General features: G+C 43.0%; 1 protein-coding gene across 1 annotated transcript in view; it reads right to left on the reverse strand.

Annotated features, from left to right (window-relative positions):
• Window positions 1-19843, reverse strand: part of LOC126459199 (loricrin-like) — a 65169-nt gene that overhangs the window by 21939 nt on the left and 23387 nt on the right. Inside the window, exons 2-3 of the mRNA XM_050095844.1 lie at window positions 12086-12181; window positions 1219-1867 (exon numbers count right to left, since the gene is read on the reverse strand). Coding sequence (XP_049951801.1) covers window positions 1219-1867; window positions 12086-12181 — 745 coding nt within the window. The remainder of the gene's footprint in view (window positions 1-1218; window positions 1868-12085; window positions 12182-19843) is intronic.

Below are 19843 nucleotides of genomic sequence, written 5' to 3' on the forward strand. Positions count from 1 at the left end.
TTATTGTGGTATGTGGCTTGTATATCAAGCGCCTTAGGTGTAAATGTCTCGTCCACAGGGTGGAGAAAATAATAACACCTGGAAACCAGACGGCATGTCGAATCGAGTAAAATGCTGCAAACAACTGTAACGCACCTTTGTGGAACTACGGCCATATCTACAGCTCCGTCTACACCTACATGATTGCTCTGCACCTCACACTTAAGTGTTTGTCAGAGGGTTTATCGAACCGCCTTGAAGCAATATCGCTACCGTTTCACTCTCCAATGGCAGGAGGGAAAAACGAACATATAAATCTTTACGTGCGGGCTCTGATTCTCTTATTCTATCACAATTATCGTTTTTTCCAATATATGTAGACATCGACAAAATATTTTCGTATTAGGAAGAGAAAGCTGATGACTGAAATTTCGTGAAAAGCTCTCGCCGCAACGAAAAACGCCTTCATTAAGCGAATGCCAGCCTAACTTGTATATCATGTTCTTGGCACCCTCTCCCCTATTAGGCAATAATACAAAACGAGGTACCGTTCATTGAACTTTTTGTATGTCGCCTGTCAGTCCCATCTGGCAAGGATCCCATATCCGGCAGCAACACTCCAGAAGATGACTGTTGGCAGTCTCTTTTTTGATAGACCACTTGCAACTTTCAATTTTCTGCGATAAAACAACAGCTAATCAACAATGAGCAAACGGAAGTTTGTTCGCTAAGACAACGGGTTTGTCCGATTAAACTGCTGCTGTGGTATGATTTGGATGTTGTACATTACCGTATTTTCAGCGTAGTTGGTGTAACAGTTAAGCTGTACCCAGCAAACATTGCAGAATATTATCCCCTAGCGTAAGCAACCGCAGGTTTGCGTAGAGTTGAGTGTTAAGCAGGAACCGTTGTATTCAGCTTATTTAGTTAGTTACTGCACTCTTTAGCATATCAGGTGCTAGCTGGGGCGTGTTAGTCCACTCGCACGCACCTCCACGCGCTCGTCCTTGATTGGCCGTCGCTTTATGTCCGTAACTGTAAGTCGGTGCGTTTTAGAACTATGGTTGTCTGGAAAATTATTCTCAATTCGACTTCCCTTAGCTTGCTCTGAACTTAAATTTTCTTCATGCTCTATAAGACTGTAGCGAAACTACGACTTATTTCTTGTGGGAAACTGTAAATATAGTTGTAAGTGGGAAGGGTCTGTGGATAAAAGCCAGTAACAGATGGACGACTTACCAGCCGGAGCTGTAGCTGGAGCTGGACGCTTGGCTGGAGGCCTGGCTGTACGAGTGGCCTCCTCCGCCCCCGCCGCCTCCGCAGGTGGAACAGACCTGGGGCTGCGGGTTGCAGCCGCCACCTCCGCAGCCAGAGGGCGCGTAGTGCACTGGCGGTGGCGCAGGCTGGAAGCAGCCTCCCGTCGGACATCCGCCCCCGCTGGGTGGGTAACGAGGGGGCGGAGGGGGAGGAGGCGGCTGATAACAGCCTCCCGTCGGGCAGCCACCGCCGCCGCCGCTTGGCACCACAGTGATTTTAACAGGGACCTTCACTTCCACTGGCTGGGTGATCTGCTTGTAATTGCCGCCACCGCCCCCGCAGCCGCCGTATCCACAGCCGCCGCCTCCGCTGGGCACATATCCGCCTCCGCCGCCGCAGCCTGGATGGCCGCAGCCGCCGCCGCCACCCCCAGAAAAGACGGGAACAGGTACGGCCACAGGGACCGGGACAAAACCACCCCCGCCGCCTCCGCAGCCGCCACCACCGCAACCGCCACCTCCTCCGCCGAAGCCACCAAGTTTCTTCCCCAACAGACACTTGAGGCAAACTGTCCGTTTCTTCCTCTTTCTAGGATCAGGTTGTGCTTCGGTATCTTCTTGCTTGTTGGTAGCTGGAAGAAAAGGGAATGAAATTTGTTAGAATACATCCAGCATTGAACACGTTATCAAAATAGCAGTTGAATAAATGGAATTTGCGCTACTGCACGCCAGAAATCTAATGGGTCTTAAATAGACTGCTCTTCAGCAAAACAAAGAATTTTGAAAAATGGCGATAAAAGTTTTAAAATATACTACTGGCCATTAAAATTGATACACCACGAAGATGACGTGCTACAGTCGCGATATTTAACCGACAGGAAGAAGATGCTGTGATATACAAATCATTAGCTATTCAGAGCATTCACACAAGGTTGGCGACGGTGGTGACACCTACAACGTGCTGACATGAGGAAAGTTTCCAACCGATTTCTCATACACAAACAGCAGTTGACCGGCGTTGCCTGGTGAAACGTTGTTGTGATGCCTCGTGTAAGGAGGAGAAATGCGTACCATCACGTTTGCGGCTTTGATAAAGGTCTGATTGTAGCCTATCGCGATTGCAGTTTATCGTATCGCGACATTGTTTCTCGCGTTGGTCGAGATCCAATGACTGTTAGCAGAATATGAAATCGGTGGGTTCAGGAGGGCAATACTCAACGCCGTGCTGGATCCCAACAACCTCGTATCACTAGCGGTCGAGATGACAGGCATCTTACCCGCATGGCTGTAATGGATCGTGCAGCCACGTCTCGATCCTTGACTCAACAGATGGAGACGTTTGCAAGAAAACAACCATCTGCACGAACAGTTCGACGACGTTTGCAGCAGCATGGACTATCAGCTCGGAGACCGTGGCTCCGGTTACCCTTGACGCTGCATCACAGACAGGAGCGCCTGCGATGGTGTATTCAACGACGAACCTTGGTGCACGAATGGCAAAACGTCATTTTTTCGGATGAATCCAGGTTCTGTTTACAGCATCAAGATGGTCGCATCCGTGTTTGGCGACATCGCGGTGAACGCACATTGGAAGCGTGTATTCGTCATCGCCATACTGGCGTATCACCCGGCGTAATGGTATGGGGTGCCATTGATTACACGTCTCGGTCACCTCTTGCTCGCATTGACGGCACTTTGAACAGTGGACGTTACATTTTAGATGTGTTACGACCCGTGGCTCTACCCTTCATTCGATCCCCGCGAAACCCTACATTTCAGCAGGATAATGCACGACCGCATGTTGCAGGTCCTGTACGGGCCTTTCTGGATACAGATAATGTTCGACTGCTGCGCTGGCCAGCACATTCTCCAGATCCCTCACCAATTGAAAACGTCTGTTCAATGGTGGGCGAGCAACTGGCTCGTCACGATACGACAGTCACTACTCTTGATGAACTGTGGTATCGTGTTGGAGCTGCATGGGCAGCTGTACCTGTACACGCCATCCTAGCTCTGTTTGACTCATGCCCAGGCGTATCAAGGCCGTTATTACGGCCAGAGGTGGTTGTTCTGGGTACTGATTTCTCAGGATGTATGCACACAAATTGCGTGAAAATGTAATCACATGTCAGTTCTAGTATAATATATTTGTCCAATGAATACCCGTTTATCATCTGCATTTCTTCTTGGTGTAGCAATTTTAATGGCCAGTAGTGTAAGATTATTGGAAAGAGATTTAACGGTTTGAAATATTCTTGGATGGTGGGTGGTGTTGATATTGGAGGAAAAAACCTATTGCAAAATCTGCAAAGTGTATTGGTATGTGGTAAGTATAGTAGGGGCATGGAACTATTGAAGGAAGGAATGGTCGAAATGCTGAGAACATATGTTACCCGAGGTAAATTATTACGTTTATGAGCTTCCTGCGATTGAAGGTGAGTGAATGAAGACAAGTTTTTTAGGGATGGCTTAACCCTTTCAGAGATGAGTGCGTTGTCACAGTGTGCTTCACTCCGCACATTGGTGCGCCTTTGAGCCGCTCCGTGCCGCACTCCCGGCCGTTGTGGGTACGATACGCGCTGAGTACTCCGGTGTCTGCTGCGCTGAGTTATGATCACAGGCTCCTCAGAATTCATTCTCACCTATCTGTTTTTAAAATAAAGTGTAGTTTGGATATTCTTCATTTTGGAACTTTCTGACACTAGATAACATTACAAAGAAACACAAATCGGAAATTTTATTCTTGTGTGATACACACCGCGGGAAAAAATCGCTGCACCAAGGAGTTGTGTGACACAGGCGAAAGTTGGCACGCGTGTATTTTACATCTGAAAGATGGCGTCTATTCAAATTTCGCGCCAGTGGATTAAAGGTGGCACTAGAAGCGCCAGTAGGAGGCTGCAAATCTGGTTTGCTTTAAATACACGGTGTAGCTGTCGTGAGCGTTAGTTACCTCAGAGATCGGCCTTGATGAGTTGATGTTAGTCAAGAATGCCTTTATGGCGACAAAGACGCCGGTATCAGCAGTTCATTGAGTTTGAACGAGATCGTGTGATAGTGCTGCGAGAAGCTGGATGTTCCTTCTACGATACTGCAGAAACGCTTGGCAAGAATGTAGCCACTGTACATGATTTCTGCCAGCGGTGGTCACGGGAGTATACGATCGCAAGAGCACCGGGCTCCGGGCAGCCACGGGGCACTACTGAGAGAGCAGACCATCGTGTGTGGCGTATGGCTCTGGTACGTCGTACTGCACCTGCAGCAGCAATCTAAGCAACAGTTGTCACCACAGTGACACAACGAATGTTACAAATCTGCTACTTCAATGCCTGCTCCGAGCCAGACGCCCTGTAGCGTGTATTCCACTGACCCCAAGACACCGCCGTTTGCTACTTCAGTAGCGTCATTAGAGAGCTGATTGGAGGGCCGGGTGAAGGTCTGTTGTGATTTCTGCATTCAACTTCTTCTTTCTTCTGGTAGACAAAACAAAAGGCACACTAGGAACAAGAGTACCATAAGGCTGTTTAGCCAACAGTCATGTAGTCTCAGCAATACTCCAAGTCTTGTAATAATATTGGCATCTGGAAATGCTTCAAGGCCACCATAATCTGCATGATTGGCCCAAACAACAGCCAGTGACAGCCATGTACTGCCTCCAAACACTGCTTGCACATCACAAGTGAAGTTCAGACGCAGTCCACGAAACACATTGGGACCTCCAAATTAACTGCTGTTTATTAAATTGTCCAGCCAATTCAATATCAATTGCTTTTAAGCTCCGATACACAGGTACACTGCGCCGCCAGCGATGACGGTAACCTAGACGTCGCAGAGGCATTGCTGAGGCACGTTAACACACAGTGAACGTAGGAAGCAAACGCCCAGCGATGCCCAGTGCTATGCGTCCGCACTCCTCGATGTTCGCAGAGCGAATAACGCTCCGTGCACGTGATGGCCATGTCTTGATTAGAAATAGCAGAATCGGGGGCCTGTAACCAACTTGTCTGCGTACTAGACGCACTGAACCTATACATGGAATTGTGGTCTGGTGATGCAAAACTGTTCGTCAGTCTGATGATTCGACCTATTGTGCTGCCATTCAGAACAGAATTCCAGGGGATGTTTTCCAACAGGATAACGCTCGCCTGCATACCACTGTCGTAAACCAATATGCTACGCGGAGTGACGACATGTTGCCTTAGCGTACGAGACTAGTGTCCAATACAGCGCATAAGGGACATCATCGTGCGTCACCTTCATTGTCATCCATAAACTGCATTAACCGTCCCTGTATTGACCGACCAGGTGCAACACCATGGAGCTCCATTCTACAAACTGACATCCGGCACCTGTACAGCTCAATGCATGAACTTTTATACGCTTGCATTCAACATTGTGACTGTTACAACGATTATTACTGTATTAGAAGCTCACATTTACAGTGGCTTATTTCGGGCCTGCATTAACGTGTGATCTTACAATATAAATCATGGAAATGTGTTCCCTAGACAAATGTATTCCAGAAATTTCAATACCCTACATTAATAATGTTTTGGTGTTGCGACTTTTTTGCGTCAGTGTATTTCGAAACAAGGCCAAACACACAGCTCCCCTTCACAGTGTTTATAGCAGTCACACTGATTCCTTTCATTTCTCCTTCTCGCTGCATTCGATGCATATTCTTATCCGTCTTGTGTTTTACTGACGATTCAGTAACGCTTAGGAAGTTCCTTTCTCGAAGCAGCAGTAGATTTTCCATGTCTAATCGACGAACTCCGTATGCTTTCATTTCTTGATGGTCTCTTTCTAAAATCTCACAATGAAGCTGACACGAAATTCGGAGATTGAAGTATTATTTCCCGTATGATCTTGTAAACAACGTGGGAATTTAGCACAGATATGTCTAAGCAGTGAAAATAGAGCTATTTGTATCATTTTAGTGTTTTGCCAACACATTCCATTGAGGAAAGTAGCGCGTCGCATTTGTCCAATGCATCCTTAAACTTGTAATTCAGCACACAATGCGGGAACATGATCTTTATCTTAATTATTTCTGTCAGTTGTACTTCTGGAAGGGGAAGGTATGCAAGTATTTCCAGTCCCAGAGATTTCAAAGATGAGAAACAGGAGGCAGAGTATTCTCAGTTTGAGACGATGGATGAGAAAAGTCATTCTCACTACCATTTCCCATGAGAATATACTCTCTTTATTCGTCGGACAGCATGGATATACCCATTTCCAAATACAATGAAACAATGCTAAGCAAGCCACGAGGTCGACAAACCGCCACTTTTGCGAATCTGAGCCACATCAAGGAACTACTAGTAATTCTTTAAACTGCCCAGTGCACTGTAAGTAATGACGTGTTATTACGCTTACTTTGAAAACCTCGGAACCGATATATCCAACGTTAGCACTCCTGGTATTCTCAGCTCCCGTTTCATATACAGCGTGATTCAGCTGCCCCTGCCCACGGGTTTTCTACAAACCGCAACACCTTCAGATACCACTGCCAAGATCTTCTTATTCTCTCGTACGCTGTGTGCAAATTATTAGAAAAAAATTCTTGTCGCAACTACTGTTTCTTTAAATCAAACTTTTCTAAAATCTAGGCTATAATTATGGTCGTCCTAGAGACACTACTTAATTTTTTGCTACCACCTAACTAAAACATTGATACACTTGGAATGAAACTAGATTATGAATTAGTCCACCCCACAACCCACTAACCATTCAGCATTAATAAGTTACAGCTGATGAAGCTGGTGATTAATAAGTTACAGCTGATGAAGCTGGTGATTGTATACCTCAACTACCAGAGGCTGTTGTTTTAGCATTATTCGAGAAAAATGTACAAAAGTGACCTTAAAACGCGTTTTTAATGACTCGAAAACCGTGGCCTCCAAAAAAAAAAAAAAAAAAAACACACAAAAAAACGCCACTACAACATTTAACTTTATTACATTTCCTGCAAGAAGACCCTGTTAATTTTATGTAGAACTAATAGTTTACACGTAGGGAGCGAGAGAATATGAAAATCTCAAATGCGGTTTTTGACGGCGTCGCAGGGTACATAAACCCAGGGGTTGGGACAACTGAATGGCACTGCATGTACAATATTGGTAATTAAAATTGCTACACCAAGAAGAAATGTAAATGATAAACGGGTATTCATTGGACAAATATATTATACAAGAACTGACATGTGATTACATTTTCACGCAGTTTGGGTGCATAGATCCTGAGAAATAAGTACCCAGAACAACTACCTCTGGTCGTAATAACGGCCTTGATACGCCTGGGCATTGAGTCAAACAGAGCTTGGATGGCGTGTACAGGTACAGCTGCCCATGCAGCTTCAACACGATGCCGCAGTTCATCAAGAGTAGTGACTGGCGTCTTGTGAAGAGCCAGTTGCTCGGCCACCATTGACAAGACGTTTTCAGTTTGTGAGAGATCTGGAGAATGTGCTGGCCAGGGTAGCAGTCGAACATTTTCTGTATCCAGAAACGCCCGTACAGGACCTGCAACATGCGGTCGTGCATTATCCTGCTGAAATGTAGGGTTTCGCAGGGATCGAATGAAGGGTAGAGCAACGGGTCGTAACACATGTGAAATATAAAGTCCACTGTTCAAAGTGCCGTCAATGCGAACAAGAGGTGACCGAGAAGTGTAACCAATGGCACCCCATGCCATCATGCCGGATGATACGCAGTATGGCGATGACGAATACACGCTTCCAATGTGCGTTCAACGAGATGTCGCCAAACACGGATGCGACCATCATGATGCTGTAAACAGAACCTGGATTCATCCGAAAAAATGACGTTTTGCCATTCGTGCACCTAGGTTCGTCGTTCAGTACACCATCGCAGGCGCTCCTGTCTGTGATGCGGCGTCAAGGCTAGCCGCAGCCATGGTCTCCAAGCTGATAGTCCATGCTGCTGCAAACGTCGTCGAACTGTTCGTGCAGATGGTTGTTATCTTGCAAACGTCCCCATCTGTTGACTCAGGGATCGAGGCGTGGCTGCACGATCCGGTTCATCTATGCGGATAAGATGCCTGTCATCTCGTTTGCTAGTGATGCGATAAACCGCAATCGCGATAGGCTACAATCCGACCTTTATCAAAGTCGGAAACGTGATGGTACGCATTTCTCCTCGTTGCACGAGGCATCACAACAACGTTTCACCAGGCAACGCCGGTCAACTGCTGTTTGTAGGTGTCGCCACCGGCGCCAACCCTGTGTGAATGCTCTGAAAAGCTAAATCATTTGCATATCACAGCATCTTCTTCTTGTCGGTTAAATTTCGCGTCTGTAGCACGTTATCTTCGTGGTGTAGCAATTTTAATGGCCAGTAGTGTATAGTACTGGAGGAACGACTATTGTGTGCTGGTGCGTTAGGTCGTAGCTAGCAGTTAAAGGGTCAATAATAGTAAAGTTAGGGACACAGTCCTTTTATATTTTAAGAAAAGGAGGAGGCGAAGGAAAGGAAAGAGGTTAAATGAGAGATGGAACATAAGTGTTTATAGTATAGATATCAGGATGTAGTTCGGGTTAAGAAAGATAGTCTTTGTCGAAGCTGTGTTGGGATACAATGTGAAGTGAATAAGGTACAGGTTGCCACTGAGCAGAGTTGGGTGAGAATTAGAAATTTAAAAAGTGGGACATCTGGTTTAAATCTTAGATTTGTAAATGTACAGTTGGGACATCTGGTTTAAATCTTAGATTTGTAAATGTGCAGTACGAGTGGGAAGGGAGTAAATCTGACGTACTGGTAAGGAAGATTTAACGTGCTCAAAGTTATGTTGACCACATGGCGCACAAGATGATGCCAAGTGTGATGGAATTTCGGGTATGCAGAAATACGAACGATAGGGGCAGGTGTCTGAAAAAAGTATATGATATCTGAGAGGTAGAATCACCAGCTTCATTGGCTGTAGCCTATTAATGTTGAATGCTTAGTAGGTCGCGGGGGTGGAGAGGAGTTTGCATACTAGCTCATAATCGAGTTTTACTCCAAGTTCTCAATGTAGTAGTTGGATAGGTGGTTGTAAAAAATTAATCAGTGTCTCCGGAACAACTAGAATTACAGTCTATATTTTAGCAAAATTTTGATTTAGAGAAGGACTGGTTGCAACAAGACATGAAATAGGTGTGGTGTAGCAGGAAATATTATTGGAAATTGTGCAGTAGATGATTAGGAATGTGATGTCCTAACTGAACAGGAGAAGACAGATGGGAGGAGACGTTTTGGATATGTTATCGGACCTGAGTTTCGACGGTACAGTTCCGATGGTACTTTTAATTCTGACCTACGATGGGGACTGGGAAAAGGAATCGAAAAAGACGGACATGAATACTAAGTGCCGTAGTCTGGAGCTTTAGACGGAGACTGACATGCCATAAATACTTGTAGGCTTCTTTAAAGTCAACAAACACAGAACTGTTGTAACAGGAGATGGGTGGGGCCCAGGAATTCCTGATCGACATAGAAATTGCGAGAATACACATATGATTAACACGGGGATACATGAGCTTGTTAGATTCTTTGTGGATGTATGGATATGTTGGGCGAGGGCAAATTCGTAAATCTAGCTGAACACTGAGGATGAGCTGCTAGATTGGTTGGAGAAAATTTCGCTGGTAGGTTTTGTGAGATTCACAAAAATCGGGATTCTAGAAGCTTTACACCGTTTAGCAAAATAAACTTCACAGACGTTCATGTTTTGAGGACAGTCACGTGTTACTAAGAAGGCTTCAGTTTGCAATGATTTTGGTCAAGGAACGATTCTGATGCATTTCTTTTTAATTCTTATATTTATTAACTTTTATAATACTTATTCAGTTTTGTGATCTAAAGTCAAAGTATGAATCATTAGGATATAAGAAAGTATCGAAGTTCCCTTTGTTAAGGTTGATAGTTAGTACACAGAGGGAATAAGAGAACACGCACTGCAAAGCAGTGGCATGGTTTCTTGTGCTTAAAAGAGCTTATGTACACTGTGTCAGGCACTTTGTTTGGTGCACAGAGATTTATGTGTCATGGTTTTCTTGGTGTGGCACTTTGAGTGGCGAGTCAGCTGTGGCAAAGAAGTAATTATACAGTTTACAAGAATATCAGATGATGAGTATATCTGTTGGGGTGGATGATATCGATAGATTTGATTGGAATGTGACTCCATACAGTGTCGGACGACCTGTTCTGAAGGAAGAATGCGGGGTGAGGAATATAAGTGAGTTTCTGAGGACTAGATAACTTGGTACTGATCTAGATGAAAGTATTAGGATCAGGTTTTAATTATCACAGAGTCGAGAGTGGGATCGTTAGAGATGGAATTTAATATCAAATTGGGCAAGGACAGCGAAGGATATTGCCACGCCGTTTCGAAAGAAACAAAATCGAATTTCATCGTTAGCGATTGAAAGTAAACACGAAAAATCTAAAACTCGATAGGTAGGCTATTATATAAATTCCACCCTTACCAAACGCGAGAGCAGTTTTTTAACCTATGTTCCGTCCGCTTCGGTACTGATCTGTCTGTCTGTGACGACGGCAGGTATACCACTCTGGACGAAGTGGTCTTGTATATGTTAAGCAGGAGCTCTGCGGGGTGGGTGTGAGTGTGGGTTGGAGTGTAAATGATGTTGAGAAAGGGGTATAGGAAGTCACAACTGCGTAGAGGAGTCATTCAGTGTCATCCCCAAGAAGGAAAACCAAAGCGAAGATGACATCTGCCTTAGAATTCTCAGATGTGACTATTCCATGAAATATGCTCTATATTTTCGTACTGCGCATCATTAAATCAACAGCACTCTTATAATTCTGTTTGGGACCAGCTATGCACTGTCGGTTTTGAGCAAGAAGAGTGGAACTAAGAGGGCTTACGAGACATGATTATTTAGTTGTACATGGTGCACGCTAGATTTAATGTCATGATAACCTCACAGACTCAGTGGCTCCATGTGCAACTAGTTTTAAAACATACATGAAAGGTAACACAAAGTATGCAATGCCTACTACAAGTCACAGAAATCTCTAAGGAGCCTGTAGCAGTTGAAGAAGCAGAACTGTCATATATATATTATTTCTCAAATCAACACCCCTTTTTCTCAATACATATTAATCGTACAGGGCTGAATGAGGTATCATTAGAAAGGTTTTTTAACCGTCTTCTGACAATGAATACTGATTTTGCGCTGGAACCTACTAACATAAAAGAGGCTTTTAACTGCCAGCTTCATACCTATATTGCACGAAGCTATTTTATTAAAAATACTGTTTTGTTTGTTTATAAGTACTTATTAACTGGTTAATTTGTATGAAGCATTAAAAACAAATAATAACCATGACCATTGCAGTAGTCCATTATCTTTGCCCGTTGTATAAGCCGGCATAAACATTCAGAATGCAAAACACATGAATGTGTATAAAGGGATGTATCATAACTTCATAAGCATTATTTCACATCGTCGGTTCATCTGTAAAGATGTTTTATCTTTATTCCCACAACTACCCTCGCGGCAACGGCTACACTCATTCAAAATATTCTTATTATTATTATAAAAGTGTGAAAGTTTCTCACTGATTCCCTGATTAATATAATACTAGAACAACGCTGCAATTATGGGCATCAAAGGTAAATACAATTTGTAAAATGTGTTTATAGTATTATGGTTTTTGCTAGAAGCTCATTGGCACCAGCATGTTAGCGAAAAGTAAGACATCTACGCTGTTGTCTTTGAATTCACTAGTTTGATTTCGTAGATACAGCATATTTACCTGTAGGATAGTTTCAAGAAGATGCTTCCTTAATGTAACTCATTCACACATAAAAAACATACTTACGAGAAACGGCGTCAGCCCGCGACTTAATGAAATCGGCGACAGTTCCTCGCTGAGGTTCTGGTGGCTGCTGACTAATTACTTCAGCATCATTTCCACCTGAAAAACACCATGTTGTTTATGATGAATTCATTTTTCTTCTAAGCCTATTTATTACGATATACTATCATTATGCCCAGTATTAGGGTTAATCAAGAGAAGAAAGAGCGGTATTGTGTCCGAACGCTTAAATACGCCAAGACGAGCTAGATATGAGATTTAATATGCATTTTGACTTCTACCAACACCCAAAACAAATATTAATAAAAAATTTTGAAGACATTTGTGATTGGGAGGGACTTTAACAAGATAAGGAGAATAAAGCTGATATGCGAAATATGTTTTGGTAGCAAACAAAACGTAACTTTTCTTTTTCAGAGAACTGTATGGCATATTGGTTAACTTTCTCACACTCAGACGCAGAGCAGTTTAAATATCCATCAAGCCATCTCTTATTTGGTTTATATTTGTTTCCCTAAATCACTGCAGGAATATGCCGGATGGTTCCTTTTATGATATGCAGAAAAGCAGTGATCTGTTTCTTATTCATGTCACCTATAGCTTAGCCGTAATTCAATCCTTTCGTGATTTTTGTAGCTGTAAGCTTTAATAATAATATTTTTAGCATTTAAAAGGAGAAAAATGACAGATAGTGCGTATACCACTCACAGAACGCATGTCGGTGCGACCGATGGATTAACCGTCGTAATTCTTCCATATATGCGTTGCTGAAACACGCAAACTGATATGATGTTTCGCGGCTACGAAGCCATTACTGTTTACATTACACCAATCGTATTTCGTCAGTCCCATACAATGAAACGTCCTCAGCTCTTTGAAGGACATATTCCAGTCTCTGTCTTCCCCTACTGGTTTTACTCTCTACAGCTCACTCTAGTATCATGTAAGTTATTCCTTGATGTCTTAATACGTGTCCTAACATGCTGTCTCTCATTTTGTCAATGTCTTCCAATTATTCCGCTCCTCGTCAGTTCAGAGTATCTCCCAATTTCTTATTAGTTCACGTAATTTTCAATATCCTTCAACAGCATAACGCCCCTAGCGCTTAGGTCCTCTAATTTTCCGTTTTTTTTTCACAGTCCAGCATCCATCTGCATACAATGCTATGTTCCAGACGTACATTATTAGAAATTTCTTCGTCAAATCAATGCCAATGTTTGATACTAGCTGACTTCTTCTGGTCAGGAATGCTCTCTTGGTTTGTGGTAACGTACTTCTTATGTTCCTCTTGATTCGTTTGGCACACATGTAATATGCTCTCATAGGTTGATGAATACGTGTTCACTGATGGAGCTGAGAGTTTAGTCGAAGGTCTTCAACTAGTTCTTCATACCGAGAGGGCAATCATTTCCCTGCGAGAAGCATTTGACATTTCCTTGTTTCGGAAACAATTCTACTGACAGTGAAACTCCAGAATGGGTATATATATCTGAGTTTCTCTTTCTTTACTGTTTAATACGTTCACGCCAGTCTGTGCCGCTGGTGGCACTCGCTGGAACCTCCCACCTAGCGGCATGTACCACTGGTGGCTCACTTTCGACTCTGCTAATGACGCTACCAGCAGCACACTAACGTATGATGTGTTACCTGTCATCCAGGCGCAACGAACAGCTGTGCATATAATTTTGTGTGATCGTTCAATGAGGGATCTTTCTGAGCAAATGAGATCACATAACTTTTGATTAATGTAGTGTGAACTTATTTATGTGATCTCCGTCGATTTAAAACAACGGACTTATAACTTATAATGGACTTTTTTTCGTAGGAAAATCGCCAAACAGCCGTACGTTTTGATGAGTTATTTTATTTTATTTTAACAAGCAGTTTCCGCATTTAAATATACCATCCTCAGACCCCAATGCATTTCACGTATATGTTAAAACGCTGAAATTGGTTGTTAAAATAAAATAGCTTCTCAAAAGGGTACGGCTCTTTGACGATTTTCCTTGTAAATATTTGACCACCCGCTGTCCCGCGTCCACAATGGAACAACAGACACTCAGAATAAAATATGAATATATTAAAATACGAGGCCTATTGGGAAAATAAGGAAAGATTGGCCGCGACGATGGAGTTTTGCACAGATGTGTTGGGCAGTGTCTCTTGTACGCCCGTAGACAGCGTTACGTCGCCTTTCTCAGGTCTGATCGCACAGTGAAGGCTAAAAATGCCTCAAAAATAGTGTCTTCCTAGAATATGGCTGCCTACCGAGAGATTTCGCCTGATTTCATGCGCCGCTGACCGAAACTTATAGTCAGAAAAATAAAGGTTTCCTGCGGCCGGCAGTGTTTGTATTCATTTTAAAGATTCATTATGTTTATTCTTTCCCATATCCTAAACTGATATAGTTTATGTAGAATATGCTACGTGAAACGGGGTGTTTGGATCTTTTTGTCGTTTCACTGCGTGAAGTGGCGCACTGGTTAGCACAATTGACTCACATTCGGGAAGAAGACGGTTCAAATACATGTCTAGCCATGCAGATATAGGTTCTCCATGAATTTCCTAGATCACTTCAGGCAAATTCCAGTATGATTTCTTTTAATGGCGCGGCTTATTTCCTTTCGATTTCCTGAAACATTTCTAGCTTGAGTTCCGTTTAGAATGACCTCGATGTTAACGTGACGTTAAACCCTAATATTCATTTTTTTTATCTTTTCCTTCCTTTACGAAACCGTGCCGGGTCGGGATTGGAATGATACTTCTCAGTTTCGCGGACAGTCAACCATATCCTTATATGGGCTATTACTGCGTTGGAGCCTCCACTTGCTAAGGCATTTTAAAAGTGCTGCTAGATTCCGCCCTGGTAGGAATGCGTATTCTCCTTCTGCCGGCATCTAATGTAAACACATTGCCAAATGTGACCCCGCTTTTCAAAGCGATCGCCCATCGTATATGTGTGGCGAAACGTAGTGATCAGCCTGGTATTTACTAGAGATCAGAAATTAACTCTATACACTCGCTCTGAACTTGCCACTGCGTCCCATGATGTTATCTCCGAACTCGCCGACCCCGTGTACCCGTGAGTTCGCAAGAATAGCAGTGGACTCGCGGCATTCCCCCTACATACACAATATTCCTGAAAAAAATTTCTATTAAGCTATAAACTACCATTCATTTATTTCACACAGCTGTGATTTTGGCTTTGTAGCCATCCTAAAGAACAATTTCAAATGCCGCAAAATTTCTGACATCTCTAAATCACGAAGCAAGCTATATAACAATACAACGACTCATGATTTTGTCGTGAATATTGTTCTGTTTCCACATACATTTACAAAAAAATAAACCTTTTTCGAAGACTGCTTTAAATTTATTTTAATTTTTGATATCTGCTCAGAAAATGTATAACTTCTACGTTGACATATACACCCTTTCGAGGCGCTACCGAGTCTATAACAAGACTATCAGGAAATATGATATGAGGATGAATTGCAGTCTGTAAATGGCGATTAATAATTAAACTAAATTAGAGAAATGAATAACATGCTCCACATCTTGCTGTTAGTCCACAAATGGAAACAGTCATGACCAAGTGAGTGCAGAAATAACATGCTTTTTTGGCACAGGGATGTATCAATGACGTCGCTCTGTATCCAGTTTTCGTTTGACGCAGCACACACGGTGGAGGAGGAATAAACAGGAAAAGAACCATTTCGTTTGGACTCGACATGGTTTGTATGCTTTCCGTATGAAGCGTGGATTATAGCGTGAAACTTATTCCTGATATCATTCCTCCTCCAAAGGAAAACATTTGCTATTGTGTACTTCGCATCAATTAACTTTCGCCTTATAGCCTCCACAGTCTCACAAAACACAGATTCGTTAAAGTCGAGCCTGGTAATCGGTCTTTTCGCTTTGCCAATGCTACTTTGCAGTAGCAAGATTTTGCACTCATCTTCAGTGCTATCAATAAGCCACGACTAGCCTTACATTCCGGCATTCTTCAGTGCCCGTGAACGAGTATACGGGTATGAAGCGAACACAGCGCCAAAGTTCTTAGATTCGTCACACTCGCGGAACTACAGCGGGAATGAAGGAAGAAGCCCTTCAGCACTGACATAATAGGGGGCCCTTGAATTTTTCTTTTGTTTCCTTTACTGTTTGCTCAATATACAGATTGAATAACATCGGGGATTGGCTACAACCTTTTCTCATTCCCTACCACACCCACTGTTTCCCTTTCATGCCCTTCAACAGTTACAAATGCCATCTGATTTCTGTACAAATTGTGAATAGCCTTTCCGTTCTTTGCTTAGAACTAGTGGCTCTCTTTTCTCCAACCCCTGCCACCTTCAGAATCTGAAAGAGAGTATTTAAGTCAACGTTGTCAAATACAAATGCTATAGAAGTAGTTTTGTCTTTCCTTAGTCTATCTTCTAAGATAAGAAACTGATTTTGCCTGATATCGACTTCTACCAGTTTTTCCATTCGTCTGTAAAGAACTGGTGTTAGTATTTTGCAACCACGACTTATTAAACTGATAGTTCGCTAATTTTCACACCTGTCAACACCTGCATTCTTGGGGATTGGAATTATTATATTTTTCTTGAAGGATATTTCGCCTGTCTCATACAACTTACAAGATGGTAGAGCTTTGTCAGGGCTTGAATGAGATCAGAATGAGATTATCACTCTGCAGCGGAGTGTGCGCTGATATGAAACTTCCTGGCAGATTAAAACTGTGTGCCGGACCGAGACTCGAACTCGGGACCTTTGCCTTTCGCGGGCAAGAGCTCCACCAACTGAGCTACCCAAGCACGACTCACGCCCCGTCCTCACAGCTTTACTTCTGCCAGGAAGTTTCTTTGTCAGGGCTTGTTCTCTCAAGGCTCTCAGTAGTTCTAATGGAATGCTGTCTACTCCTGGGGCCTTGTTTCGACGTAGGGTTTGCAGAGCTCTGTCAAATTCTTCATGCAGTATCATATCGCCGATTTCATCTTCATCTGTGTCCTCTCCCATTTCCATAATATTGTCCTCAAGTGCATCACCCGTGTATAAAACGCCGCTGCATACTCCTTCCACCTTTCTGCTTTCCCTTCTTTGCTTAGAACTGGTTTTCCATCTGAACTCCTGAAATTCATACAAGGGGCTCTCGTTTCTCCAAAGGTCCCTTTAATTTTCCTGCAGGCAGTATCTATCTTACCTTCATGATGCACGCCTCTACATCCTTACATTTGTCCTATAGCCATCCCTGCTTAGCCATTTCGCACTTCCCGTGTATCTTAATTTTGAGACGTTTGTAATCCATTTACTGCATTTTTATATTTTCCCCTTTCATCAATTCAATTCAGTATTACTTCTGTTGGAAGAGCAGTTGAACGGAATGGACAGTGTCTTGAAAGGAGGATATAAGATGAACATGAACAAAAGCAAAACGAGGATAATGGAATGTAGTCAAATTAAGTCGGGTGATGCTGAGGGAATTAGATTAGGAAATGAGACACTTAAAGTAGTAAAGAGTTTTGCTATTTAGGGAGTAAAATAACTGATGATGGTCGAAGTAGAGAGGATATAAAATGTAGACTGGCAATGGCAAGGAAAGCGTTTCTGAAGAAGAGAAATTTGTTAACATCGAGTATAGATTTAAGTGTCAGGAAGTCGTTTCTGAAAGTATTTGTATGGAATGTAGCTATGTATGGAAGTGAAACATGGACGATAACTAGTTTGGACATGAAGAGAATAGAAGCTTTCGAAATGTGGTGCTATAGAAGAATGCTGAAGATAAGGTGGGTAGATCACGTAACTAATGAGGAGGTATTGAGTAGGATTGCGGAGAAGAGAAGTTTGTGGCACAACTGGACTAGAAGAAGGGATCGGTTGGTAAGACATGTTTTGAGGCATCAAGGGATCACAAATTTAGCATTGGAGGCCACCGTGGAGGGTAAAAATCGTAGAGGGAGACCAAGAGATGAATACACTAAGCAGATTCAGAAGGATGTAGGTTGCAGTAGGTACTGGTAGATGAAGAAGCTTGCACGGGATAGAGTAGCATGGAGAGCTGCATCAAACCAGTCTCAGGACTGAAGACCACAACAACAACAATTACTTCTGTTACCCAAGGATTTCTACTAGCCCTCGTCTTTTTACCTACTTTATCCTCCCATCATCTCTCAAAGCTACTCACTCTTCTTCTACTGTATTTCTTTCCCCAGTTTTGTCAATAGGTCCCTAAAGCTCTCACTGAAAGTCTCTTCAACCACTTTCATTTTATCCAGGTCACATGCCCTTAAATTGCCACCTTTTTGCAGTTTCTTCAGTTTTAATATACAGTTCATAACCAATAGCTTGGAGCCAGAGTACATAGCTGCCCCTGGAAATGTCTTACAATTTAAAACCTGGTTCCTAAATCTCTGTCTTACCATTATGTAATCTGTCTGAAACCTTGCAGTGTTCCCAGGCCTCTTCCACGTACACAATCTTCTTTCATGATTCTTGAGCCAAGTGTTAGCTATGATTAAGTTATGCTCTGTGCAAAATTCTACCAGGCGGCTTCCTCTTTCATTCCTTACCCCCATTCCATATTCAACTACTACTTTTCGTTCTCTTCCTTTTCCTACTATCTAATTCCAGTCCCCCACGACTATTACATTTTCGCCTCCCTTCACTATCTGAATAATTTATTTTATCTTATCATACATTTCATCAATCTCTTCGTCATCTGCGGAGCTAGTTGGCGTATAATCTTACTATGGTAGGCGTGGGCTTCGTGTCTGTCTTGGCTACAATAATGCGTTCACTGTGCTGTTCGTAGAAGCTTACTCGCACTCCTATTTCTTTACTCATTATTAAACCTACTCCTGTATTACCCCTATTAGATTTTGTATTTATACCCCTGTATACTCCTGACCAGAAGTCTTGTTCCTCCTGCCACCGAACTTCACTAATTTCCGCTGTATTTAACTTTAACCTATCCATTTCCATTTTTAAATTTTCTAACCTTCGTCCCCGATTAAGGTATCTGACATTCGACCCTCCGATCCGTAAAACGCCAGTTTTCTTTCTCCTGATAACGACGTCCTCCTGAGTAGTCGCGAAGATATGAATGGGGGACTATTTTACCTCCGGAATATTTTACCCAAGATGTCGCCATCATCATTTAACCATACAATAAATCTGCGTGCCCTCGGGAAAAATTACAGCTCTAGTTCCCCCTTGCTTTCAGCCATTCGCAGTTCCAGCACAGCAAGGCCGTTTTGGTTAGTATTACAAGGCCAGATCAGTGAATCATCCAGACTGTTTCCCCTGTAACCACTGAAAAGGCTGCTGCCCCTCTTCAGGAACGACATGTTTGTCTAGCCTTTCATCGGATACCCCTCTGTTCAGTTTGCACCTACGGTAAGGCTATCTGTATCGCTGAGGCACGCAAGCTTCCCCACCGACAGCAAGGTCCATGGTTCATGGGGAGGGGGGGAACAGATTACGAAAGGAAACAAATTGTCACTATAACAAACAATCTGGTTTACTGCTAAAAGATATAAACCACCGAATCAAGAACACAGAAACTTAATAAGTGGGCAAGGGAATCCGAACGATATAAAGTTGTGTAGCAAATATGATCAATGATTTTGGAAAAGGTTAAGAGCAGAGAGGTCTCAGATAGAAATGAATGAACAACAGCGCTCTCGCCTAAGTGCATGGTGGGTGCAACTAGCTGGTTGTGAAAATTAGATCAGCAAAACTAGACCCTGGTTTTAGTTA

This window comes from Schistocerca serialis, chromosome 1 (genome assembly GCF_023864345.2).
Source record: "Schistocerca serialis cubense isolate TAMUIC-IGC-003099 chromosome 1, iqSchSeri2.2, whole genome shotgun sequence".
Lineage (NCBI taxonomy): Eukaryota > Metazoa > Arthropoda > Insecta > Orthoptera > Acrididae > Schistocerca > Schistocerca serialis.